Here is a 26,133-nt window from a genome sequence, read left to right on the forward strand (position 1 = left end):
TTCACACACAGACACATTTTATTTTGCTATTATTCACCCTCCATAATTCTTTACATTTCCCTCCTTCTCCTCATCCCCCCACAGTTACAATCACGTTGCATTCTACACCTGATAGTAAGCTGTTTTTAAGAACAGGACATAACTCTGAATTACGGCATATAGGTGCACAATAGCAATAAAGACTAGGTGTTCCAAGAGGGTTTGCTTCAGGACAAGAGAAGCCAGCCACAGGGCTCCAGGACTTAGGACTGACTTTGGTTCTTATCTTTCTCTCCTCTCTCTCTCTCTCTCTCCTCTCTCTCTCTCTCTCTCTCTCTCTCTCTCTCTCTCTCTCTCTCTCTCTCTCACACACACACACACACACACACACACACACACACATACACACACACACACACACACACACACACACATCTTTTTACCCCTTTCCTGGAGCTACTCATTTTTGATGCTCCCTACCATTTCTTTTTGTTTTTCCAGGTTAACTAGTTTCTAAAATCTGATTTGATCTTCCTTACAGCATAGACTGAAATATTTATATAAGAACTATGCTAACTGAAGCCAATAATAAAGTATTTTCTGCATCTTGAGATGGGTTCCTTTCTTTTAACATTCTCAAAATATGGGGAAATTGTATTAAAATATCAAACAAAGTTACTCTTCAAAGTACTTTTTAATTTGCCTATCCAATTTCACATTTATTAATTAGAAACAATGACTGAACTTTCTATCTACTTTGAATGTTAAAGAATTAAGCAACACAAATAACTAGTAAAAGAACACATGTGTTAATAAGGAAGGCAAAGGTATATTTCCTTAAAAGTATATTCTTTTAAAGAATATACTCAGGAACTTAAATCTCATACAAAACACAGAAGCAGTGCTAAAAATAAAATGCCTTAATTTTACCCATTTTTTATCCACCTCATTAAAATCACTGTTTCAAATTTCTACCAATTTTCCTTTGTAAGTTCTAGACTTGCAAAAGTACTTTTATGTACATTTGATTCTTACATTTCATACTTAATATTTATAAATTTGAAATTTATTTTGCACAGATCTATGCCTTTACTACTTTCAGACAAGAGTCACATGGAAAAATATTAACTGCTCAACACATAAACAGCTGTTTACAATAAAAATCTTGCCGACAATATAGACTACATTATGACTGATCTATTTGAAAACAGAAAGTAGTGTATTACACTGAATTATGGTTGCAAAGTGCTTGCTCACAGGAAAACATATTTTCCTTTCTTTTTATAAAATAAACACCAACCTATTTCTTACATATATTACAACTATATTAACCAAACTCTGGTTTAAAAATCACCCTATAAAATGTTAAGAAAAGTTTAACATAAAGGGAAGACTTGTCTTATTTATTATAATCCATAATACTTATGTTATTTTTAATCTACCATAAAGGCAAATGCATTTTAAAAATGCAATCCATATTCAATTATAGGAAAAAATTTAGTTAACCCACATACTATAACAAATTTCACATATATCATTCATTTAATATTACATCCAAAAAATTCAATATAACATAGCAATTGGAATAATTTCAACAAGAATCTGAAAATTACAAAAATATTAGCAAATAAACTTAACTCATGCATTTTTCTATGAGAGACAGAAGCCTGACTTTAAGAAGCAGGTAAAAGAAAGTATGAGCTAGCTTCCCGTTACATCACCAATCTAGGGATAAATATGTGTATGTATATATATATATACACGCACACACATATATATATATGTGTGTGTGTGTGTGCATACAGACTGCCTTGTGTGATAAAACGATTCTGCTAGCTAAAAAAGCAAAAAAGAGACAAAACAACCATTTAAGCTGGCCAAACAAAAGCGATATTGAATCCCTGGAGGTTAAGGTGAATCATAAAATCTCATAACTTAATCCTATATCAGGGAATTACTTACAAGTTGCACTACTCTTTTCTTTGGGCTAAGAAAGAGAAATATTTAAAAAGAGACAATGTTTCACATCAGCAATGTAACTTAAAATCTGCTGACTACTAGATTGTTTTTTTTTCCTAGACCCACAAATTCATGAAAAGCTATTGACACAAAGGCATGGAGAAAATGGATTTTTTTCACAAGCCACTGAGTTACAACGTCTAATATAATGGGGCTACTAAAATACATATATTATTCTTAAGAAAATTTACAAAACTAACAAATCTTTTTCTCCAGAATTATAAAAGATAAAATCTATGAATCAGTACTCTAATGCAATCACAGAAAGATAGCAAACTGAAGTCAAAGCACAGGATGTCTATCACATTCTGTATTTCCTGCAGTCTTTTAGAGAACACATGGTCAACGTCTTAGAAATCATCTGTTATGGTCTTTAAAGCTGGGCATTAATCATCCCTATGGACAGGGGAAGAGTAATTGAGCTTTTTACACAATTTTTATAAAAAACTTGTCTCCTTTTCAGGAGGTTATTTGACAGTGGTTCTTTTAAAGGTAAGGTGAGCTGCGGGGCCAGGGACTGCTTGGAAGTCATGGAATTCTGGCAAGACTTCCTGCAGTTTGATACTTTTACTCCTCCCTTAATCCCATTTTTTTCTTTTAAAAATTACAATTGGCAATTTTCATAAAATTTAATTATTTGAATTAAAATAAGGGAGAGTTTTTCAATAGCATTTATTTCACGCTCTAGAATATTAAAAAAAAAAGTTCAGTGGAACTCAGAGCCAATAATTAAGAGGTTGATATCATAAAATTCAAACCTGGAGGGGCGTATGTCGCACATTTGCGGATGTGTGCTTTGCGGCACACAGTGCGGTCAGACTCAGGTGTGTTTGAGATATGTAGGGTGTTCCTGGCATCAGGGACAGTTTTGACAAGAAGGCTCTAGCTTTCAAGAGAGTTTCATCAGAGAGGGACCAGCTATTGCCTACGGAAGTAGAACATTCTTCTCTGCAGTATGTGTCTTGTCAGATTGTTTACATACTCTGTCACACCACTGGATCAGTTTTAAAGGACAATCAGGAGCCAGAAATGGGAAACCACACGTGGATGAAGCCAGTGGCCCTCAGAGGCATCTGTTTCAAAACACCTAGCAGCAGGGAGTGGCAGACTAGGCTGGCTTTGCCTCTCCCTCACTTCCCTTTTTAAACAAAACTTACTTTTCTCTGTAATAAAGCAAGTAATACTTCAGGGGGTCTGGCAGCGGGAGGCCTAGGACCCTCTGTCGCAGGGAGTTGACCGGAGGCTCAGGTTTGACTTCCCGGGGGGTCCTCTCTGCTGCCTCCTGCTGCTCTTCTTCCAAGTCCTCACAGCTGGTGTCATCAGAGGGATTGGAAATACGACTAGCAAAGACCTCCTTGTCCAAAAAGACGATGGTCTCCATCCGTCGACAGCGGACCCTCCTTCGCTTAAGCCTGGGTGTGCTCTTCAGTCCATTTCCACCTTTGTTCACTGCTTCCTGGCAGATGACCTTCTTGATTGTGCTTCGGATGGCAATGCGGGCCAAGTCTTGTAGGCTTCGAACAGCTGGTGGTGCTGTAGCCGAGTGAGGGGCAAAGGCCTGTGAGTGAGGGCCCCACGGATTCAAAACCCTATGGCTATTCTGATTTGCTGGAACAGTGATAGACCCTGACCAAGAGCACAAAAGCTTTCTAAGCAAATGTTAGTGAGCGCTCTAATTTATATGTATATGTTACCTTTCAAGAGGTATTTTTAGACACACTAATTCTTAACTCCAAAAAGGAAATAAAGCATTCTTAGTAGCAGAATTAAAACCTTACAGTTTCCAACAGCTTCATTCATGCATTAATACCCATGTAGTAGCAATATCTATCTCCAATACTCTTTTATCTATTTTACGACTGCCATAGCAATTTATAAATTGAACATCTGTTCTCTTTTTTTTTATTACAGTCAGGAAAATGCAAAACTTTTTTTAAGAAACACAAAACTTCACAGGACACCAAAGAAAAAAAACACTGGCAATTAAAATTCACTATGTAACGCAGGCAACGTACGCCTATAAGGGCTTGTCTCAGTCAGAAGGGAACTGATGGCCATTTTTTAAATATACCAAACAAAAAAATCTGTATCACTTTCCCCATCCAGTACCCAATTTGTCTAGCTAGCAGTTCACACTATAGGAAGTCTCTAGTGCTGTCTACATTGACTAAAACCAAAAAGCTTGTGCACCAAACCCCCCAATCTCTTCTGTCCTAAAAGAGGCTTGCAACTGAGGCGCTCACCAGAAAACAGGGAGCAACTGTTCCCACTTTTATCAATGCCAACCTTCCTCTCCTGCTTTTCTGTCTCTAGGATGGCTCTCACACTGCTTCCGCCTGAAGTCCAGACACTTCACTGAGCACCTGTGCCGTGTCCCTCACCACTCACAACCTGTTGACTAGCCTGGCCTTACCAATTCACTTCAGGGAAGGTGAGCTCCTGCCAGCCAGCTGTCCCCTAAAGATGCTGAAATGGCCCTTCACAAGTCAACTGCTTTGGCTTCTCCAGTCCTCCCTGGGATGTTGCAGGAAATGCCCTCCCCTCGGAGGCTTCTTTCTGGCCCTTCCTCTTCCACCCAGCCCTGCAGTGCTCCCGAGGCTCCCGTGTTCGCCGTCATCCTTTCTTAGCATACCTAGTGGATCTTGGTTGCACACCCACTTTGTGGCTGTAAGGGGCACAGCCAACTTCCCAGGTGTCTATCGAGTCCTGACCAGATCCTGAACCTCCCCTAGAGCCATGTCTATGAAAGACACAGACACCTCAGACTCTCACATCCTTCCAGAAAGGCCACTTGTCCCTGAACCTTTCCCATCATCAAGACCAGTGTTCCCATATAGTGCATGATAAGGCATATGGCCTTACTGTACACATTACTCATGCAGCTTCTCTATTCCACTGTCTTCATCAACTTTCCTACTCTAGGAAAATCTGGCCTAGGAAAATGAAAGGTACAAACAACCTGAATTTCAGGAACCCTAACTAGCACTCATGAAAGTTTATCACCCAACAATGGCTTAAAAAGATTCACCTCCAAGAAGGCATCATGGGGGCCAACTATAAATGGTTCTTATCCAGGCCTAACCTAACCAAGCCCTCACAGAGAGTCACTCCTTTCCAACTCAAAAGGTCTCATAAACACCCTGACACACCCCTTCCTTCTGACTCTGCAGTGTTTGCTTACAGAACTTTCTTTGTGCTATTTTCAGAGCTCTCTGTCTGACCTCTAAGATAATACAGGGTACAGGGGTACTGAGTCTTCTTTTAAGAAACTGTAGCTCTCCTAGCCCAGTGACAAATTGGAACCTACATACCCATCTAGTTTTGCCCACAAACCCTAATTCTGACCACACTGGGGGACTGTGTACCGTTGAGCATGCCCTGCTTCTGCTCACACTTTTTCTCCACATCACTATTCTCTTTTTAGGGAATTACTTTTCACACTGATGAACAAAAACAAACATCATCCTCCAGCTAACCAACTTTTCAGGGTCCTTCCAAGACTCTCTGCATGCTCCAATACTGCCTGCCATCCAAGTTCACATGACTTATACTGAGGAAAGTGTTTCTATTTGATAAATGATTCCTTGCAAATTAAGAAACTTCAAAGGAATTCAACAAAATGTATTATCTTTGGGTGCTGGAACCATGTATGGTAGTTTTTATTTCTTCCAAACTTTCACAAATAATCAAGAGTGCATGCAGGGTATTTGTATTTTGAATCAACAGAATTCTCATTTCCATGTAAATGGTTCAGATGATAAAACATTAAGATGGATGCTGCTTTGAGGGAATAAACAACAGGGCACAGACAGGGAGGCAGCACCGTCTCCCATCTACACACAGCAGATAAAGGAAACAGGGTCTCAATCCTGTGCAGCAGCGAGAGACAGCAGCGAATGCCATCACATTCTCCTAGTGCAGTCTCTCACACAGGAGCACTAGGTCTTTTTTTGGTGAATCTACTATTCTTGAAGGTCTGAATAGTAACAGCTCTTTCTAGACCTAAAAGATGACTAAAATAACTTAGGATGGTCTAAAAAGAGATCATTTTTAAATGTTTACAAATCCCTTGTACAATTTTAAGGTTTTAATGGAGTGTAAACATTCTTTAATATCAAAATGTTTCTTGTAATTTCATTTCTTTCTAACTTTAGTGAGATTAAAAGGTCTAAAAGGCAAGTGTGGTACATGTACTCACGTAGTTGGACAAGTCTAGACTTTCCCGACTCAGAGTGGCAAGGCTGGACCAGAGGGGCAAAGGAGACCGCCAGAATCTTCTTGGTTTCCCAAGCAGAAGGACCTATGCGTGTTATCTTGGTCAACTATCACACAGAAAAAAATGAAAATGGTACAATAATCCCTATATAAAATAGAAAAATCTACAAATACAATAAAATGAAATAGTCTGACAATATGGCCCCCAAACGTGAGGTGCATGAAGTACAGCTGACTTACAAACAGTTCTGCAAAAATGCCTAGCCTGAAGATATCCAAACTTCTAGACCTACCATTTTTTTTCTATTTACAAGAAATACATATGATAAACCAGTTAAAGGACTACAAGAAGTAGCAAGCAAATCAAGAAAGTACAAATTCCGGGCTGGGATGTAGCTCAGTGGCAAAGCACTTGCCTAGCAAGTGCAACGTCCTGGGTTCGATCCCCAGTACCAAAAAAGACAACAAAACAAAAAAAAAAAGAAAGTACAAATTCCTATCACAGCAGTTTTTTGGTTTTCCAAAATAAGCGAGTAGTTGGGTATAAATGTGAGGAAGGGCTTAGATAAACAATACTCTAAACATACAGAATCTGCCAACATGTGCACTGCTTCTGGGAACACTACACAGACATCCATGCAACCAATGGGACTGTGGGAGAAGCCTGAACACTGCTTCAATTCTACTGAGACTTTCTTGACTGCAAACCACTGTCCTAACTCTCCCAAGAAGAGTATACCTGAGGAGCACGAGGCGATTTTTTGGCTAACGCACAACAATGGAAGTCATCAAAAAGAACGTGTGTGTGTGTGTGTGTGTGTGTGTGTGTGTGTGTGTGTGTGTGTGTGTGTGTGTGTGTGTGTGTGTGTGTGTGTGTGTGTGTGTGTGTGTGTGTGTGTGTGTGTGTGTGTGTGTGTGTGTGTGTGTGTGTGTGCGTGTGCGCGTGCGCGTGCGCGTGCGTGTGTGTGCGCACTCCAGTCCTTAGGTTTGAACTCAAGGCCTGTGTGCTGTCCCTGAGCTTTTTTGCTCAAGGCTAGCATTCTACCACTTCAGCCACAGCTCCACTTTTGTTTTTTTTTTGGTGGTTAACTGGAAATAAAGAGTTTCACAAACTTTCCTACCCAGGCTGGCTTTCAACCACAATCCTTGGCTCTTAGCCTCCTGAGTACCTAGGATTACAGGCATGAGCCACCAGTGCCTAGCCAGAGTATTTTTTACTTCAGTATTAGCACTGAAGAATCCAATTAGACAACACAGCCTCCATGTATTTGGTTTGACTAAGCCAGTCTCCAGTGTAATTAGGTCATAGCACTGCTAAGATTATATACTAGGTCTTTTCTAAAAATACCCAATCCAGCAAATCCTCTGAAACTGATTCTTTAAAAGGCTTACATACCCATGTACTGTAAATATAAACAGTCTACACACATTACTGCATATCAACAAAGAATTGCAATGAACACCAAATATTTAAACATAATCATTTAATGACATGTGAGACCTAAAATGAAACTATAAACTCTTACTTTATATTCTAGAGAAGCCTATGAAATATTGTAAGAATGTCCATAATCCTCAAATTAATCTAGAGAAGAAATGATTGCTACCAAAAGTCTAATTCAATATAGAACACAAAGATTTCTAGTACCATTTGTTTAAGTAAAAACAAACTCAAAGTAATGATCTGAGAATGAAAACCAAAAATGGGACTGCTCAGTGCCATCACAATCTACAGTCCAGGCAAATAGCAGGAGTCATACAGCAGTCAGAAACACTTGTACCAGCTCCTTTTTATTCTGCTAATGATGGTATTACCTTTGAAAGTGTGGTTTTAAAATGTGTAGCCTTTGACAACGCACTTCTGCTCTTACATGGAGGTTATAATTGGAGATAATGAATACAAAGATTAAGATACAAGAATAGCCAGGTGACAGTGGCTCACACCTGTAATTCTAGCTACTCAGGAGGCTGAGATCTGAAGATCGTGGTTCAAAGCCAGCCTGGGCAGGAAAGTCTGTGAAACTCTTATCTCCAATAAACTACCAGAAAACCGGAAGTGGTACTGTGGCTCAAGTGGTAGAGTGCTCACCTTGAGCTGAAGAGCTGAGGGACAACACTCAGGCCTCATGACTGACAAAAAAAAAGATACAAGAATATTCACAAAAAAGACATACAAAAGGCTCTCCCTGAGAGGGCTATTTATTACAGTAAAAATAATAGTAATAAAAAAGGCTATAAGGAGATAAATCACCCATCATTAAAACCTGTTTTTATTCACCAACAATTAAACAGCAAAAGACCAGAAGACCCAAGAACACAAGGCTCTCAATTCAAGCCCCAATTCCAGGGGGGAAAAATTGGTAAGGGGGGGCAACATGGGGGAATTTTTTTTATAAACGTACTAAATATCCAGTATTAGAAAACCAAAAAATACAAGATCTATAAGAAAACTATAAACCTTTATGTCATATAAAGAGGTATATTTTCTATTTATTTATTTATTTATTTTTGGTCGTGGGGCTTGAACTCTGGGCCTAGGCACTGTCCCTCAGCTCTTCAGCTGAAGGCAATTGCTCTACCACTTAAGCCACAGCGTCACTTCTAGTTTTCTGGTAGTTTATTTGAGATTAGAGTCTCATGGACTTTCCTGCCCAGGCTGGCCGTGATCCTCAGATCTCAGCCTCCTGAGTAGCTAGAATTATGGGTGTGAGCCACTGGCATCTGGCTCTGCTATATAGTTTTAAATAATGATAAACCAAAAGCAAATAAAAACAGTCACCTACTTGATAACTGAATTCAACAACTAGTCAAAAAAAATCATCAAATTATTCTCATCCTAAGGATGGTTCAATACAGATAAAGCAGTAAGCATAGTACAGTACATTAACAGAACCAAAGACAATAATGAAATAATCATCTCAATAGATGCAGAAAAAGCCCTTGGCAAAATTAATATCCTTTTATAATAAAAGCCCTAGAGAAGCTAGGAACAAAAGAAACATACCTCAACATAAGAAATGCTATTTATAGGGCTGGGAAGGTGGCTCAGTGGTAGAATGCTTGCTTTGCATGCATGAGGCCCTGGGTTCGATTCCTCAGCACCACATAAGCAAAAAGAAAAAAGCCAGAAGTGGCGCTGTGGCTCAAGTGGTAGAGCGCTAGCCTTGAGCTGAAGAGCTGAGGGACAGCGTCCAGTCCCAGAGTTCAGCCCCACAACTGGACCCAAAAAAAAAAAAAAAGAAAAGAAATGCTATTTATGAAAATCTACAGCCAACACCATAGTAAATGGTTAAGGACTACAATAATTTCCTCCAAAATCAAGAACAAGGATGTCTATTTCTCTCCACTCCATTTCAATATAGCACTGGAATTCCTAGCAAGAGCGATAAGGTAAGAAGAAGACATGCTGGGCGCCTGGTGGCTCACGCTGTAATCCTACTCAGGAGGGTGAGATCTGAGGATTGCGGTTCAAAGCCAGCCCCGGAAGTAAAGTCTGTGAAACTCTTCCAGAAAACTGGAAGTGGCACTGTAGCTCAAGTGGTAGAGCGCTCACCTTGAGCTGAAGAGCACAGGAACTGTGCTCAGGCCCAGAGTTCAAGCCCCATGACCAAAAAAAAAAGAAGAAGAAAGAAGAAAGAAGAAAGAAGAGGAGGAGGAGGAGGGGGGGGGAGGAGGAGGAGGAGGAGGAGGAGGAGGAGGAGGAGGAGGAGGAGGAGGAGGAGGAGGAAAAAGAGTGATCCAAATAGGGAAGAAGTTAAAGTATCCCTATTTCAAGAAGATATGATCTTATATCCAAAGGACCCCAGAGAGTCCACCCCTAAGCTCACAGAGCTAAACAATGAATTTGGTAAATCAACAGGATATAAAATCAATTTTTTAAAAAAAGCTTTTCTGTATACCTACAATGAAAAAATATAGAGAGAAATCAGGAAAACAATTCCATTTGTAAAAGCCTCAAGAAACATACGTAGGAATAAACCTAACCAAAGAAGTGAATGGACCTCTACATGAAAAACTAAAAAACTTTGAAGAAAGAAATCATGAAGATACCAGGAAGTAGAAAGACCTTCCATGTTTGTGGATTAGCAGAAATAATATCATGAAAATTGCCATCCTGCCAAAGGCAATCTACAAAATCAATGCATTACCCATCAAAATCCCAATGCCATTCTTCACAAAGATAGAGAAAACAATGCAAAACTTTATCTATAATCACAAAAGGCCTTGAATAGCCAAAGCAATCCTGTGTGAATAAAAAGCAATTCTGGAGGTATCACAATTCCAGACCTCAAACTTTATTACAGAGCTACAGTAACAAAAACAACTTGGTACCGACATAAAAACAGACTTAAAGACCAATGGAATGGACTAGAAGATCTAGAAATAAACCTATACGCTTAGATCCATCTGATATTGACAAGAGAGCCAAAAATATGTTGAGAAGAAGACAGCCTCTTCAACAAATGATGGTGGGAAAATTTGATATCCATATGCAGCAGACTGAAAATGGATCCCTGTCAGCTTGTACTAAATACCAATTCAAAGTGAATCAAAGACATCAATATAAGACTTGAAACTTGGAACTACTACAGGAAGGAGAAATATTAAAACTTCTTGGTATAGGCAAGAATTTCCGAATAGAATCCCAGGAAAGAGAATTGACAAGTAGGATTGTATTAAGCTGAAAAGTTTCTGCACAACAAATGACTTAGTTACTAAGCTAAAGTGACAGCCTACACAACGAGAGGTTTTTGCCAGCTATACATCTGATGAGGGCCTAAAGAAACTAAACCCTAAAGAATCAATACATCAACTAAAAATGGACAAAAGAGCTAAAGAGAGACTTATTCGAAGAAGTAAAAATGGCCAGTAAACACATGAAAAACACTCAACATCTCCGGCCATAAAGGAAATGCAAATCAAGGCAGGCACTGCTGGCTCCTGCCTGTCACCCTGTCCACTCAGGAGGCTGAGTGAGATCTGGGGTCATGGTTCAAAAACAGCTCAGAAGGAAGCCTGTGAAACTCTAATCTCCAATTAATCACAGAAAAAGTTAGAAATGGAGCTTCAGCTAAAGTGGTAGAATACTAAGCTTTGAGCAAAATGAGCTGAGGAACAGTGCCCAGGCCCAGAGTTCAAGCAAAAAAAGGAACTGCAAGCTGGGTACCGGTGGCTCACGCCTGTAATCCTAGCTACTCAGTAAGCTGAGATCTGAGGATTACAGTTCAAAGCCAGCCCAGGCAGGAAAGTCTGTGAGACTCTTATCTCCAATAAACCACCAGAAAAAAACAGAAGTGGCGCTGTGGCTCAAGGAGTAGAGCACTCACACCTAGCTAAAGACCTGAGGGGCAGTGCCCAGGCCCAGAGTTCAAGCCCCACAACAGACCCCAAAAAAAAGGAACTGCAAATCAAAACAACATTGAGGTTTCATCTCACCCCAATAAGATTGGCCACCATCAAGAATACAAACAGCAGCCAGGCACTAGTGGCTCATGCCTGTAATTTTAGCTACTCGGGAAACAGATCTGAGGATCACGGTTGGAAGCCAGCCCAGGCACGAAAGTTTGTGAGACTCTTATCTCCAATTAACCACCAGAAAACTGGAAGTAGAGCTGTGGCTCAAAGTGGTTAAGTGCTAGCCTTTAGCGCACAAGCAAAAACTCAGGGACACTGAATTTAAGCCCTACTTCAAAAAAAAAAAAAAAAAAAAAAGGAATAAGAAAAACAACAAATGCTGGTGGGGAAATGGTGAGAAAGGAACCCTATTACACTATTGGTGGCAATGTAAACTAATGCAACCACTTTGGAAAGCAGTCTTTTTGAGATTACTCAAGAAAGAAAGAAAAAAAAAAAAGAACAGAACTACCCTATGATCCAGCAACACCATTCTTGGATATATATTCAGAATATTACAAGTCAGGATACTGTAAAGACACAATCATGTACACTGCTGCACTATTCATGATAGCCAAGCTATGGAAGCAGCCCCGATGCCCTACCATGGATGAATGGTTCAAAAAAATGAGAGATATATGTACACACACACACACACATACATATATATACATATACATAAATATGGACACACAATGTGTTTTTATTTACTCATTTTTACTCATTTGGGAATCATGTTAAGAAGTAAGGTCAGAGAGCCAAAGCAAGCACATTTTCTCTCATATGTGGAATCTAGATCTAAATTATAAACATATATGAGCACATACACAGGGCCATACATACACATACATATACACACACACACAAACACACACACACACACACACATCAACTAAAGTATGGTACACGTAGGGGAGGATTCCGATGGTGTAACATTGAACACCAAACTTATAGTTTAGCAAAATGAGTAGCAAGAAGCTGAGACATGTTTTGTCAGGGGAGGGGGAGAGACAAATTAGAGAGTATGGGTGGGTGAATACAGTCATATATTCAATGTATCTATGTGAAAATGGTATCAGGTAATTTGAGGGAATGGATAGAATTCTGAATATATATATATATATATATATTTCTGATTTATTCATATACAACAATTCTGATAAGCCAGGTGTGGTAGCACATGCCTGTAATTTCAGCACTGCAAAACCTGGGACAAGAGGACCATGGATTTATAGATAGCCTGGACCACATAGCAAGTTCTAGACAACCCTGGGCTACAGAATAGCTGAGTAAAGAAAAGGACGAAGGGAAAAAGAAAGACAGGGAAAAAAAGAGAAGGAAGAAGAGAACAGGAGTTAGAATAAAGGTGAGGGAACATAACACGTGAGCCAGGTTCTCGCTTCACCTAGAGTCTGTGTAACTCAGGCACGCTTCCACTCCTATTCCCTGTCTCCTTGTTATACATCAACTGGGAGTAATACATCAAGTGGGAGTGGGTGTCACAAGAGTAAATAAACACAAACTGCCTGGAACACACCATGGTAGAAAGTAAGACCTGTCAGTTATGAAGAGAATCTTACCTTCTCCTCCAAGGGCATGACAAGGATCCCTCCAACTTTGAGAAGATTCTTCATGTACTCTTCATGTTCTTTCTGCACACCAGCCCCACAATACACTCGATCATACTGACAACAATCTGGAGAGATTTCCAGGCAATTGCCAGTAACAAAGGAAGGTTCACAGAAGTCGAACCTGAAAGGAAAAAAAAAAATCTGTAACTAAATGCATTGTTGCAATGTTGCAACAAGTCCATCCAGCAAATTTTCAAAATCCCAGAACAATCTAATAGTTTCCAGAGATAGGAGCTAAATCCACACTTGTATATTACATAAAGAGAACCCTATAAATTCCTAACAAAACAGAATGGGAATGAGTGCTATACGCACGATCCAAAGTTAAAGTAATCTCTAGTTGTTCTTTACTGTTTTTATAGCACTCATATTCAAGATGTTTTCCAACAAGTGAGAGGAAGACAGACCCCATTTTGTTGCTCTAAAAATTTGAACCCCCTTATTTTAAAATGGCAACACTTTAAAATCACAGAATATTAAAATAGCAATTAGCATAAGCACACAGATAACCAATGATCATGACCACAGTTCAACCAAGTTAACTAGGCATATGAACACTAATTAGCCGATGTCCTTATATTTGCTCAAGTTTGTAATAAATTATAATTTACATCCTCTGACTTAATGGCCAGCATCTGATCGTACTTGTCAAAGCTGTCACTTGTTCTGATGAAGAAGTCCAGTTTCTGCTTTGCATACTCTATCACATCTGAATGAAGCTCCACCCCATGGTTCACACCAAAAGGACCTGAAAGTTTTGAGAATAACAAAGCTTTTAGAACTCTTGCTTGTTTTGTTTTACTGCTTCTTTAACTGCACAACTGACTTAGCAGAAACTCAGAGGGCTATGAAATCTTAGCATATCTAAACTACTCAAGAGAACATTTTCAATACACATAATAACCACTGCTCAAAATACAATACTCGTTTGGATGCCTGGTTATCTATGCTATTAAATGTGTAAAGTATCATTTTATGGAAAAGAAAAAAAAGCCAAGAGTTCGGGGTGTTACTGATAAAAAAGAAACACATATTTGTAACAGTACTACTGTTAAAATGTCATCGAGACAAAGCCTCCCTGAGAAATCCTATACTCACTAGTTATAACACCAAGTCCAAAGTTATTCTGAACTTCCAAGACCTGCTACCAACTTGCTTACTTAAATCCTCATTACTCTGGTCTGGCACATTGTGCCAAAGACCAAAAACAGCCCATGGTTCTCATTCTCCTGAGCCCTGCCCCTCTTATTTTCATTAACACCTCACTTCACTGTCAAACATCAACTGAGCAATAACAATACTAAAACAAAACAAAACAAAACAAAAAGAACAGCCTGCTGCCAGTGTCTCACGTCTGTCATCCTAGCTACTCAGGAGGCTGAGATCTGAGGATCATGGTTCAAAGCCAGCCAGGCAGGAAAGTCTGTGAAACTCTTATCTCCAATTAATCAGCAGAAAACTGGAAGTGGTGTTGTGGCTCAAGTGGTAAAGTACTTGTCTTGAGCTGAAGACCTGAGGGGCAGTGCCCAGGCCCAGAGTTCAAGCCCCAGACTAACAAGGGAAAAAAAGTCACTAACTAGTTACTTCTAATGACAAATATAAAACATGGTCCCTATTTCTTACCAGCAAACAGCAATAGAAGAGATGCTAGAAAACAGGGGGTGGAGCTGTATTGAGGCACAGCAACAAGGTGCACTGAAGCCAGACCTCAAGGCCCCCTCCCACCTCTCTTTTAGGCATGAATCACCACTCCCTGGCCATCATACATAAGACCAAAGGAAAGAGCCTAGGAAAAAGGAAAGAATCCCAAAGAAGAACACAGAGATAGAGCTAACATGAGATAAAGCAGAGACTTGATAAAGGCAGGCTCAGAGAGGCTATCTCTGTGTTAGTAGAAACTTTCAATCTCACTTGTATAGGCCCAAAAAGGCCAATGAAGTTTTCATTCTGTAGTGATGTTTTTAAGTTGGCAATAAGGTGGAATAAACTGTAGCATCTAGAAACAGACCACAGTCCCACCAAGACACTCATGCGAGGGAGCACATCCCAAAGCGTCTTCCTCCAAATACACCACAGACATGACAGGGCTTTCTTCTTGTACATTTCTCCTCTCCTACAGCGAACACAATTCCCAGTAAGCAGAAGGTTCAGAAAGGCAAAGCAGCGGCAGTAATCATAAGCCCTTTCTCCATCACCACCCACGCCAAGCACAACAGGACACTCCAACTTCTCCCAGGCATCAGAATTCCTAATCTAGTCAGTTTTGTTATCTATTCCTTCCCCTCCACACACACAAATACCCTTTCACTAAGCCTCTTCCAACTCTTCAAGTACAATCAACAGAAACGTGCTACTACCTAGACACTTTCTTCTCAAAGCATGGCAACCATGACAGTCTAAATCAAAGACAAACTAACTTAAAAAACATACCTTTTCTTAGAAAGAAAAGCATACAAATTAAAATTTTAAAGGTAGCAATTTATAGCCTAGAGTTTAACGAGTCTCAAAAATTAATCAAACTTTGAAGGACACAAAACTCAATTGAAACCAAAATCTTCCTTTTATATCTACAAAAATCAATGTGACTGTTAGGATTTTCTGAAGTCATCATAGTAACTACAAAACGAGAAGATTATGATATACACGCCAATGAATTCTGCATATAACACATAAACCATAAAAATGAAAACTCAATACTCAGAATTTCATACTGAAAATGCTTAAACTCACCATGAACATTCTTGTTAACATTATTGTTTTGTTTCATTGTGCTGTGTTGTGCTTATACCAGGGCTTAACCTTGGGGCTTTGGTCTCTCCCTGGCTTTTTTACTCACAGCTAAAGCTGTGCCACTTGAGACTCACCTCCTATATGGCTTTTTTCTAAAGATGGAATCTCTCAAACTTTTCTGCCCATGCTGGCTTCAAACCACAATCCATAGATCTCAAACTAGTGGGTAGCTAGTATTACAGGCGTGAGCCAACCACACCTGGCTTTTTTTTTTTTTTTTTGAGACAGGCCCAGGTTGGGCTGCTCTCAAACTCTTGGGCTCAAAGGGTCCTCCCGCCTCAGCCTCTGAGTAGCTGGAAATCCTGTGTACCCTGGCACACAACATCCTTTGGCTGTTTGGGGGTGGTGAGTGCACCTGAAAATGTGTTCAAGTGTGTATGTGCACATGCTGCTTCTGGGCGCTGTCCCTCAGCTCTTTTGCTCAAGTATGGCACTCTACCACTTGAGCCACAGCTCCACTTTTGGCTTTTTTTTGTTGTTGTTGTTGTTGTTGGCTAATTGGAAATAAGAGTCTCATGGGCTTCCCCCCTCAGTAAGGCTTCAAATTGCAATCCTCAGATCTCATCCTCCTAAGTAGTTAGGATAAAGAGTGTAAGCCACTGGTGCCCTGCATCTTGGACATTTTTTTATATTTCTTCACAACCAGATCCAATCCATCAGTAACATTACAAATTCCAGTGCCAAAAGATACTAAAGGCAGGCAAGTCACACAATCCGATTCAAGCCCATCCAGCCCCGCCTGACTCCTCTTCCAAAGGGCTCCTTTAACACCACAGACGTGTTTCACTCCTCTGCAAGTCCCTTTCACACCTCACTAAGAGTAAAAGCAGATTTCACTCTCCCACTTAACACAAAGCTGAAAATCAATAAACCCTCATTTATCTGATATTGCTGTTGTTACATCCATTCTTACAATTTCTTTGTTGTGAAAAATAGCTTACATGATTCCTTTCCATCCCTGAAATTTATTTGAAAATACATAAACTTACAAGTATCACTCTTTTTTTTTTTTTTTCGGTCAGTCGTGGGGCTTCACTAGCCATGAACTCTGGGCCTGGGCGCTGTCCCTCAGCACTTCAGCTCAAGGCGAGCACTCTACCACTTGAGCTACAGCAGGAGTCTCACGGTCTTTCCTGCCTGGACTGGCTTTGAACTGCAATCCTCAGATCTCAGCCTCCGAGTAGCTAGGATTACAGGCGTGAGCCACCAGCGCCCAGCCTATATCACTCTTTTAGTATTAAACAAAAAACAAAAAACAGAAACTGATTGGAAGAAATCAACTACCAAAGGACTTTAATAACCTTCAGTGGAGAGAAAGAATGAAGGGACGATGTTGCTTAGATTAAAAAGAGAAATTACATGAGGTCAAGATTTACACATCTTTGCTGGTCCCATTCAGCTATAACAGACTGTAGTGGAGCTAGACTAGAGGAGGCAGGAAACAGGGGAGGCACCCACTATCCGGAAGTCAGGGCCCACAAATGTACGTAATCCAGCCACCCACAAGCCAGTGACTTTGCTTCAAGCAAATTGTAGGAGGTCATGGTCTTTTCTAGAGTATGCAACCAGCAAACTAGTTTCTGTCCAAGAAGACATTTCATGCACTGACCTTCAGATTCTCCTTTCACACTCACCTAAAATTAGACCCACCATAGAGCTGAGGTAGCCAGTGCCACTGCCCAGGTTCAGAAATGAGAGCCCAGGCTGCAGATCAAGAGCCTCCATCACCTCCGAGTAGATGCACGGGGCCGAGAGATGAATGTTTCCATGTTTCCACGCCAAATCCTTGTATGCATTTTCCTTAAACTCTTCCAGATAATAATCTGCACGGTCAATCGCACGGAAGGCCTGCTCCACCAGGTCGGTCCGGATATACTGCGCTTCTTTCAAGTTATCAATCAGTTCATCGTTGTCCTCACCCGCACTCACAGCACCGCCCATGTTCAAGATTACACTCAGGCAACACTATAATTAAAATTTAAAGAACTAGTTTAGTTATGAGTAAGAGAATAATAATAAAAGCTCAAAATATATACCAATGTTAAGTTCTGAACTCTAAAACTAATACAGAAGCTGCAAAATTTTAGAAGAACAAAGTATCAGTTCGGCCGGGCACCGGTGGCTCATGCCTGTAATCCTAGCTACTCAGGAAGCTGAGATCTGAGGATCATGGTTCGAAGCCAGCCACGCAAGAAAGTCCATGAGACTCTTATCTACAATTAATTACCTAAAAAGCCAGAAATGGCACTGTGGCTCAAGTGGTTGAGCACTAACCATGAACAAAAGAAGCTCAGAGACAGTATGTAGGTCCAAAGTTCAAGCCCCAGGAACAAGAAACTAATTAAATTAAAAAATACATATGTCCAGTTTGAAATTCAAGACAAGTACTAGACTTTATTTAGTGCTTATCTGTAATTCAAATTTAACTGGTGTCCTAAATTTAATTGGAACTCTACACCAAACACATACATAGATTCTTACCCAAGTTCAGCAAGCCATCCAATTCTTGATTTGGATACTTTGATATTCAATGATAAGGCAAAAACAACATCAACAAAAAAATTAACAAATAGACCACATTGTGACAAAATCTTATTGCAACAAACATTACATCAGCTTTAAGACTACAGTTTAGCAGTAGGAGCTATCCAGCCTTTTCAAGTACATTTCTTTCCTTCTTCCAAACTGCCTTTAAGGAGGAAACATGCAACCCCACTACTACAACCCAATTTGGCTTTATCTAGTGCACAGGGAAATACTCTTTTGCCTGGAGAGTTCTTACACTGAAACTATAAAAAACATCCTTCTTAATGTAATACTAACTCCAATAACTTTTCCAAAATAATGGCTTTACTTCACACAAGATGATGATGATGATGATGATGATGTAAACTTCTGGAGGAAAGATCACTTAGTCTACATGAAGACTAGCACACTTCATCAATTAAGATAGCCTCCTGACAATGTATTACAATGCTATTGTTTATAGTTACACTAGGCTCTCTCTCTTCTCTCTCCTTCACAGTCCTTTGACTCTCTAGCTGCAGAGTAAGGATAATGAGGAAACACTAGGGGAGAGATACCAGTGCACAACTGGCCACAGTGGTGGAAGCAGCCTAGGGAAGGGAACAAACCACCACCTGTGTGTCTTCTGCTTTATAGAAACAGGAAACTAAAGGTGTGCAGGGATGTCTTGACGCAAATTACCTCCCACTTTATGGTAGAATCTCAATCCTCATGATCAACATGTGAAAATTGAGACTTAGAATTTTTAAATCATGGTTCAATTATCACAGTTTTATCTTCTTTTCAAGCTGTTCTAAAGCCCTTGTTAGATGACAGAACCGGCTCTGGCCCTTCAAGGGATAGAATTAAGTGCTAATGAGGTTAGGGTTAATCGTGGGCAAGCCACTTAGTTCAAGGGCTATACTGCTAGCCTAGCACAGTCAACTTAAGACTTCGGTCACTGGTTGAAAGTGGAGTCATGTGTTTAGATGTTTAATGTCTATTTTAGGAAAAGAACTTACAATCATATATCCTCCTGGGTTCAGATCAAGAAAGACACCTATTACTCCAGAAGCCTGGATAGAATCTTGTCATGCTACCTCAATTCCTAAATTTAAAAATCTATAGAAGGTAGCTCATTGGGTATATTTCATTTTCTACTAATATCTACCATTTATTTCCATTTTTCCTCACTTTGAAAGCACCTCCCAGATCAAAAGGACAGCATTTTAGTAAAAATAGTTACAAGTGCCAGCCAAGACCTCATTCAAACTTCACAATGGGCAACAAATTAGTGCCAGAAAGTTAATTCACTCAGGATCACATAGTCACTGTGAAGAATGGCTGGACTCAAAACCCCAAACTTATGTCAAAGGCCTGTGTCTTATAAAAAAAAAAAAAATTCTCAAGGGATCAGTGTGTGTGTGTGTGTGTGTGTGTGTGTGTGTGTGTGTGTGTGTGTGTGTGTGTGTGTGTGTGTGTGTGTGTGTGTGTGTGTGTGTGTGTGTGTGTGTGTGTGTGTGCGCGCGCGCGCGCGCGCGCGCGCGCACACGCCAGTCCTGGATCTTAAACTCAGGACCTAGGTGCTGTCCCTGAGCTGTTGTACTCAAGACTAGCACTCTACCACTTGAGCCACAGTTCTACTTCCAGCTTTGTGGTGGTTTGCTGGAGACAAAGAGTTTCATGGACTTTTTTTTCTTTTTTCTTTTTGTCGGTCATGGGTCTTGACCTCTGGGCCTGGGCGCTGTCCCTCAGCTCTTCAGCTCAAGACTAGTGCTCTACCACTTGAGCCACAGCGCCACTTCAGGTTTTCTGAATGGTTTATTGGAAATAAGAGTCTCATGGCCTTGGCTTTGAACCATGATCCTCAGATCTCCTGAGTAGCTAGGATGACAAGCGTGAGCTACTGGCGCCCGGCTCAATATTCTTTATATGTAACATATTGTTAATCTTTTGGCAATCAGAGTACCCTGTTGCCACTGTTAGTGTGTAAACATGTAGGGTATGATACGCACTATTAGCTGCCAATCTAACACCAAGTCATAAAAAAAAAAAAAATCACTGCTTACTAATGACATGTGAGATCATGCTATCCAAAACACCCAGAACCACTCGCCTCGCCCATCCACATCCTCTCACTGGCCCAGACTCTGCAATCCAGTGAAATCAATTTCTCAAAGCAACAGTGAAGTAAGTAGCACCCTGCAGATGTGGCTCCTGATTACACACTGCTCTTGACTACTGTCTGTAATGCTTAACAGAGTTCCTACCCAAGAGTAGCCACTGCAAGACACTGAAAAAAGAGGTACTGAGCCACGGCGGTGGCAGTATCACCATGAACACAAGAAGAGGTACTGAGCCACTGCAGCGGCAGTATCACCATGAACATAAGAAGAGGTACTGAGCCACGGGACAGCAGTATCACCATGAACACAAGAGAGGTACTGAGCCACAGGGCGGACAGTATCACCATGAACACAAGAGAGGTACTGAGCCACGGGGCGGCAGTATCACCATGAACATAAGAGAGGTACTGAGCCACGGGACGGCAGTATCACCATGAACACAAGAGAGGTACTGAGCCACGGGGCAGCAGTATCACCATGAACACAAGAGAGATACTGAGCCACGGGGCGGCAGTATCACCATGAACACAAGAGAGGTACTGAGCCACGGGACAGCAGTATCACCATGAACACAAGAGAGGTACTGAGCCACGGGGTGGGCAGTATCACCATGAACACAAGAGAGGTACTGAGCCACAGGGCGGCAGTATCACCATGAACACAAGAGAGGTACTGAGCCACGGGACAGCAGTATCACCATGAACACAAGAGAGGTACTGAGCCACGGGACAGCAGTATCACCATGAACACAAGAGAGGTACTGAGCCACGGGACAGCAGTATCACCATGAACATAAGAAGAGGTACTGAGCCACGGGACAGCAGTATCACCATGAACACAAGAGAGGTACTGAGCCACGGGACAGCAGTATCACCATGAACACGAGAGGTACTGAGCCACGGGGCGGGCAGTATCACCATGAACACAAGAGAGGTACTGAGCCACGGGACAGCAGTATCACCATGAACACGAGAGGTACTGAGCCACGGGGCGGGCAGTATCACCATGAACACAAGAGAGGTACTGAGCCACGGGGCGGGCAGTATCACCATGAACACAAGAGAGGTACTGAGCCACGGGGCGGCAGTATCACCATGAACACAAGAGAGGTACTGAGCCACGGGGCGGCAGTATCACCATGAACATAAGAAGAGGTACTGAGCCACGGGACAGCAGTATCACCATGAACACGAGAGGTACTGAGCCATGGGACAGCAGTTATCACCATGAACACAAGAGAGGTACTGAGCCACGGGGCGGGCAGTATCACCATGAACACAAGAGAGGTACTGAGCCACGGGACAGCAGTATCACCATGAATACAAGAGAGGTACTGAGCCACGGGGCGGGCAGTATCACCATGAACACAAGGGCTTAACTGTGGTTGTGTAAACAAACACCAAGCCAAGTGTTGGGAATGAGGGGCCCAACTCTGGTCTGCTCTGGTTGGCAGACTGCATAAGGGGGGTGACTATCCAACCCTATGTCACATCTTACACAGAATGTCCTGCAGAGAATGAACTGGGAAAAGAGGCCTAAACGCAGCGTCCTGGGGGCGGAATGATGTGAACGATGAGAGAGAGGGAGAGAGACAGAAAGACAGACAGAGACCAAACAAAGGGCAGAAAGGGCCACCCCGCCCAGCGTCACGGCCAAGGTCCGCACAGAGACGCTGCAGTGCGGAGAGGAGGGTCCCGGAGTGCGCACCGGGCCTGGGGCTGGAAGGGGGCCGGGGGAGGGGGATGCAGGGGGCCGGGGGGAGAGGGCTGCGGGGGGGCCGGGGGAGGGGACTGCGGGGGGGCCGGGGGAGGGGGATGCGGGGGGCCGGGGGAGGGGGCTGCAGGGGGGCCGGGGGAGGGGGCTGCAGGGGAGCCAGCGGGGGAGGGGGCGCCAGGGGAGGGGGTGCCGGGGGAGGGGGCTGGGGGGAGGGGTCGCCGGGGGAGAGGGCTGGGGGGAGGGGGCCGCCGGGGGAGGGGGCGCCGGAGGAGGGGTCTGGGGGGAGGGGGCCGCCGCGGGAGAGGTCTGGGGGGGAGGGGGCCGCCGGGGGAGGGGGCCGCCGGGGGAGGGGGCTGGGGGGTAGGGGCCGCCGGGGGAGGGGCCGCCGGGGGAGGGGGCTGGGGGGAGGGGGCCGCCGGGGGAGGGGGCTGGGGGGAGGGGGCCGCCGGGGGAGGGGGCTGGGGGGAGGGGGCCGCCGGGGGAGGGGGCTGGGGGGAGGGGCCGCCGGGGGAGGGGCCGCCGGGGGAGGGGGCCGCCTGGGGAGGGGCCGCCGGGGGAGGGGGCCGCCGGGGGAGGGGGCTGGGGGGTAGGGGCCGCCGGGGGAGGGGGCTGGGGGGAGGGGGCCGCCGGGGGAGGGGGCTGGGGGGAGGGGGCCGCCGGGGGAGGGGGCCGCCAGGGGAGGGGGCTGGGGGGTAGGGGCCGCCGGGGGAGGGGGCCGCCGGGGGAGGGGGCCGCCAGGGGAGGGGGCTGGGGGGAGGGGCCGCCGGGGGAGGGGCCGCCGGGGGAGGGGGCCGCCAGGGGAGGGGGCTGGGGGGTAGGGGCCGCCGGGGGAGGGGGCCGCCGGGGGAGGGGGCCGCCAGGGGAGGGGGCTGGGGGGTAGGGGCCGCCGGGGTAGGGGCCGCCGGGGGAGGGGGCGCCGGGGGAGGGGGCCGCCGGGGGAGGGGCCGCCGGGGGAGGGGGCTGGGGGGAGGGGGCCGCCGGGGGAGGGGGCTGGGGGGAGGGGGCCGCCGGGGGAGGGGTCTGGGGGGAGGGGGCCGCCGGGGGAGGGGGCTGGGGGGAGGGGGCCGCCGGGGGAGGGGGCTGGGGGGAGGGGGCCGCCGGGGGAGGGGGCTGGGGGGAGGGGCCGCCGGGGGAGGGGCCGCCGGGGGAGGGGGCCGCCGGGGGAGGGGCCGCCGGGGGAGGGGCCGCCGGGGGAGGGGGCCGCCGGGGGAGGGGGCTGGGGGGTAGGGGCCGCCGGGGGAGGGGGCTGGGGGGAGGGGGCCGCCGGGGGAGGGGGCCGCCAGGGGAGGGGGCTGGGGGGTAGGGGCCGCCGGGGGAGGGGGCCGCCGGGGGAGGGGGCCGCCAGGGGAGGGGGCTGGGGGGGTAGGGGCCGCCGGGGGAGGGGGCCGCCGGGGGAGGGGCCGCCGGGGGAGGGGCCGCCGGGGGAGGGGGCCGCCGGGGGAGGGGGCTGGGGGGTAGGGGCCGCCGGGGGAGGGGGCGCCGGGGGAGGGGGCCGCCGGGGGAGGGGCCGCCGGGGGAGGGGGCCGCCGGGGGAGGGGGCCGCCGGGGGAGGGGTTCGCGGGGGGGAGGGGGCCGTCGGGGGAGGGGGCCGCCGGGGGAGGGGGCCGCCGGGGGAGGGGGCGCCGGGGGAGGGGCCGCCGGGGGAGGGGCCGCCGGGGGAGGGGGCGCCGGGGAAGGGGGCTGCAGGGGGGGTCGCCGGGGGAGGGGGCGCCGGGGGAGGGGCCGCCGGGGGAGGGGGCGCCGGGGGAGGGGGGTCGCCGGGGGAGGGGGCGCCGGGGGAGGGGGCGCCGGGGGAGGGGGCGCCGGGGGAGGGGGAGCCGGGGGAGGGGGCGCCGGGGGAGGGGGACGCCGGGGGAGGGGGCCGCCGGGGGAGGGGGCCGCCGGGGGAGGGGCCGCGGGAGGCGGACGCCGGGGGAGGGGGCTGCAGGGGGGGCCGCCGCGGGAGGGGGCGCCGGGGGATGGGGCGCCGGGGGAGGGGCCGCCGCGGGAGGGGGCTGCAGGGGGGGCCGCCGCGGGAGGGGGCGCCGGGGGAGGGGGCTGGGGGGGAGGGGGCGCCGGGGGAGGGGCCGCCGGGGGAGGGGGCTGCAGGGGGGGCCGCCGCGGGAGGGGGCGCCGGGGGAGGGGGCTGGGGGGTAGGGGCGCCGCGGGAGGGGGCGCCGGGGGAGGGGGCTGCAGGGGGGGCCGCCGCGGGAGGCGGACGCCGGGGGAGGGGGCTGGGGGGTAGGGGCGCCGCGGGAGGGGCCGCCGGGGGAGGGGGCTGCAGGGGGGGCCGCCGCGGGAGGGGGCGCCGGGGGAGGGGGCTGGGGGGTAGGGGCGCCGCGGGAGGGGGCGCCGGGGGAGGGGGCTGCAGGGGGGGCCGCCGCGGGAGGGGGCGCCGGGGGAGGGGGCGCCGGGGGAGGGGCCGCCGGGGGAGGGGGCTGCAGGGGGGGCCGCCGCGGGAGGCGGACGCCGGGGGAGGCGGACGCCGCGGGGACGCCCTGCGAAGGCGCCCGGCGCTCGCGAGACCGGGGAGGGTCAGGCCTGCCCGAGGGAAGGGGCCGAGGGGCGGCCGCAAGCGCAGCTCTACCTCCGCGCTCCAGCCCACCGACCTGGGCCGCGACGGCAGCTCCAAGGGCGCCTCCCTTACGGGCGCGTCCCTCGCGTCCGCGGCCCCGGCACCGCTCGGACCTCCGCCGCGGTAAACATCCGCCACCGCCTCTGCGCCTGCGCGCCCAACGGCAGGACTGCGCGTGCGCCCTGGCGAGGCTGCTTAAAGGGCTACGGCAGCGGCGCCGCTACCCGTGCGCTTGTTTCTCCCCGCAGGGCCCGTCGCCGTCGGCGCACCGGCCCCCACCTTGGGTCGGCAACTGTCCCACACTCGCCTCCCTGTGAAGCCGCCCCACCCCTCATTTGTTTCTCCCTCGGGCCAGTCGCAGCCCGCGCACTTGCCCCACGTGGTTCCGCCTCTATCCGTGTACTGGTCCCCACCATAGGCCCGCCCCTTCGGATCGCCCCAAGGAGCGCTTATCCCTCGCATGGGCCCGCCCCTGTCAGAGCACTCGGCCCCCAAAGGCCCGCCCCTTCGGATCGCCCCGAGCGCGTACTTGTCCTTCACATAGGCCCGCCCCTATCAGAGCACTCGGCCCTCCTCCCCGGTAGGCCCGCCCCTTCGGATCGCCCCTAGCGCGTACTGATCCCTCGCATAGGCCCGTCCCTATCCGAGCATTCGCCCTCCATAGGCCCGCCCCTTTGGCCCGCCCCTTTGGCCCGCCCCTATCAGAGCACTCGGCCCTCCCTCCCCGGTAGGCCCGCCTCTACACGCACTGATCCCTCGCTTAGGCCCGCTCCTATCAGAGCCCTTGCCCCCCCGTAGTCCCGCCCCTTTGGCCCGCTCCTATCAGAGCCCTCCCTCCCCGGTAGGCCCTCCGCTTTCGGCCCGCTCCTATCAGAGCCCTCGGCGCACCCGTTGGCCCGCCCTTTGGCCCACCCCTCTCCGCGCACTGGCGGAGCGCTCACGCCGGTCCCTGCTCTCCAGGGGCCGGACGGGAAGGGTTAGGGGGCCGGTGTCTCGGCTGGCGAAGGGTCTGTTGGCTGAGGGCGCTGCGGGCGCGGGACCTAAAGTGGACGGATGTCTGACGAGTGTCTGCTGCAGGACAGCACAGCCCAGGCTAGTGACGGGAAGGAGGGCAAGGCCGAAGAGAGAAAGCTGTTGGGGGAGGACCCCGTCAGGCCGGCGCCTACGTTGGCGGGACCGGAAGGACGGACGGCGCGAGGCCCCG

General features: G+C 47.3%; 1 protein-coding gene across 2 annotated transcripts; it reads right to left on the reverse strand.

The window, feature by feature from the left end:
- On the reverse strand, positions 1 to 25,177 carry LOC138822766 (protein-L-isoaspartate O-methyltransferase domain-containing protein 2). 2 transcript variants are annotated; one of them, XM_070015707.1, is made up of 6 exons: positions 24,942 to 25,177; positions 17,663 to 17,993; positions 13,884 to 13,986; positions 13,188 to 13,359; positions 6,197 to 6,320; positions 1 to 3,531 (listed from the first exon to the last, which is right to left on the reverse strand). In XM_070015707.1, exons 2-6 carry the CDS (start codon positions 17,967 to 17,969, stop codon positions 3,152 to 3,154), a joined length of 1,086 nt encoding a protein of 361 aa, XP_069871808.1. In that variant the 5' UTR covers positions 17,970 to 17,993; positions 24,942 to 25,177; the 3' UTR covers positions 1 to 3,151. The 2 variants fall into 2 exon arrangements, with proteins under 2 accessions (XP_069871808.1, XP_069871807.1); XM_070015706.1 differs by having other exon boundaries at positions 24,964 to 25,176.
- Between the last annotated feature and the right edge of the window lie 956 nt (positions 25,178 to 26,133).

The sequence above is a fragment of the Dipodomys merriami genome, unplaced genomic scaffold, assembly GCF_024711535.1.
Source record: "Dipodomys merriami isolate MVZ:Mamm:240054 unplaced genomic scaffold, mDipMer1.0.p SCAF_1142, whole genome shotgun sequence".
Classification (NCBI taxonomy): Eukaryota; Metazoa; Chordata; class Mammalia; order Rodentia; family Heteromyidae; genus Dipodomys; species Dipodomys merriami.

Excerpts from the sequence above, each read along its gene's own strand:
- LOC138822766 (XM_070015707.1), bottom strand. The coding sequence starts at position 17,969 with ATGGGCGGTGCTGTGAGTGCGGGTGAGGACAACGATGAACTGATTGAT. Across the intron at positions 6,321-13,187 it reads TCATGCCCTTGGAGGAGAAG|TTGACCAAGATAACACGCAT; the intron begins GTAAGATTCTCT and ends TCTGTGTGATAG. Across the intron at positions 3,532-6,196 it reads GTCTAGACTTGTCCAACTAC|CACCACCAGCTGTTCGAAGC; the intron begins GTGAGTACATGT and ends ACTCGGCTACAG.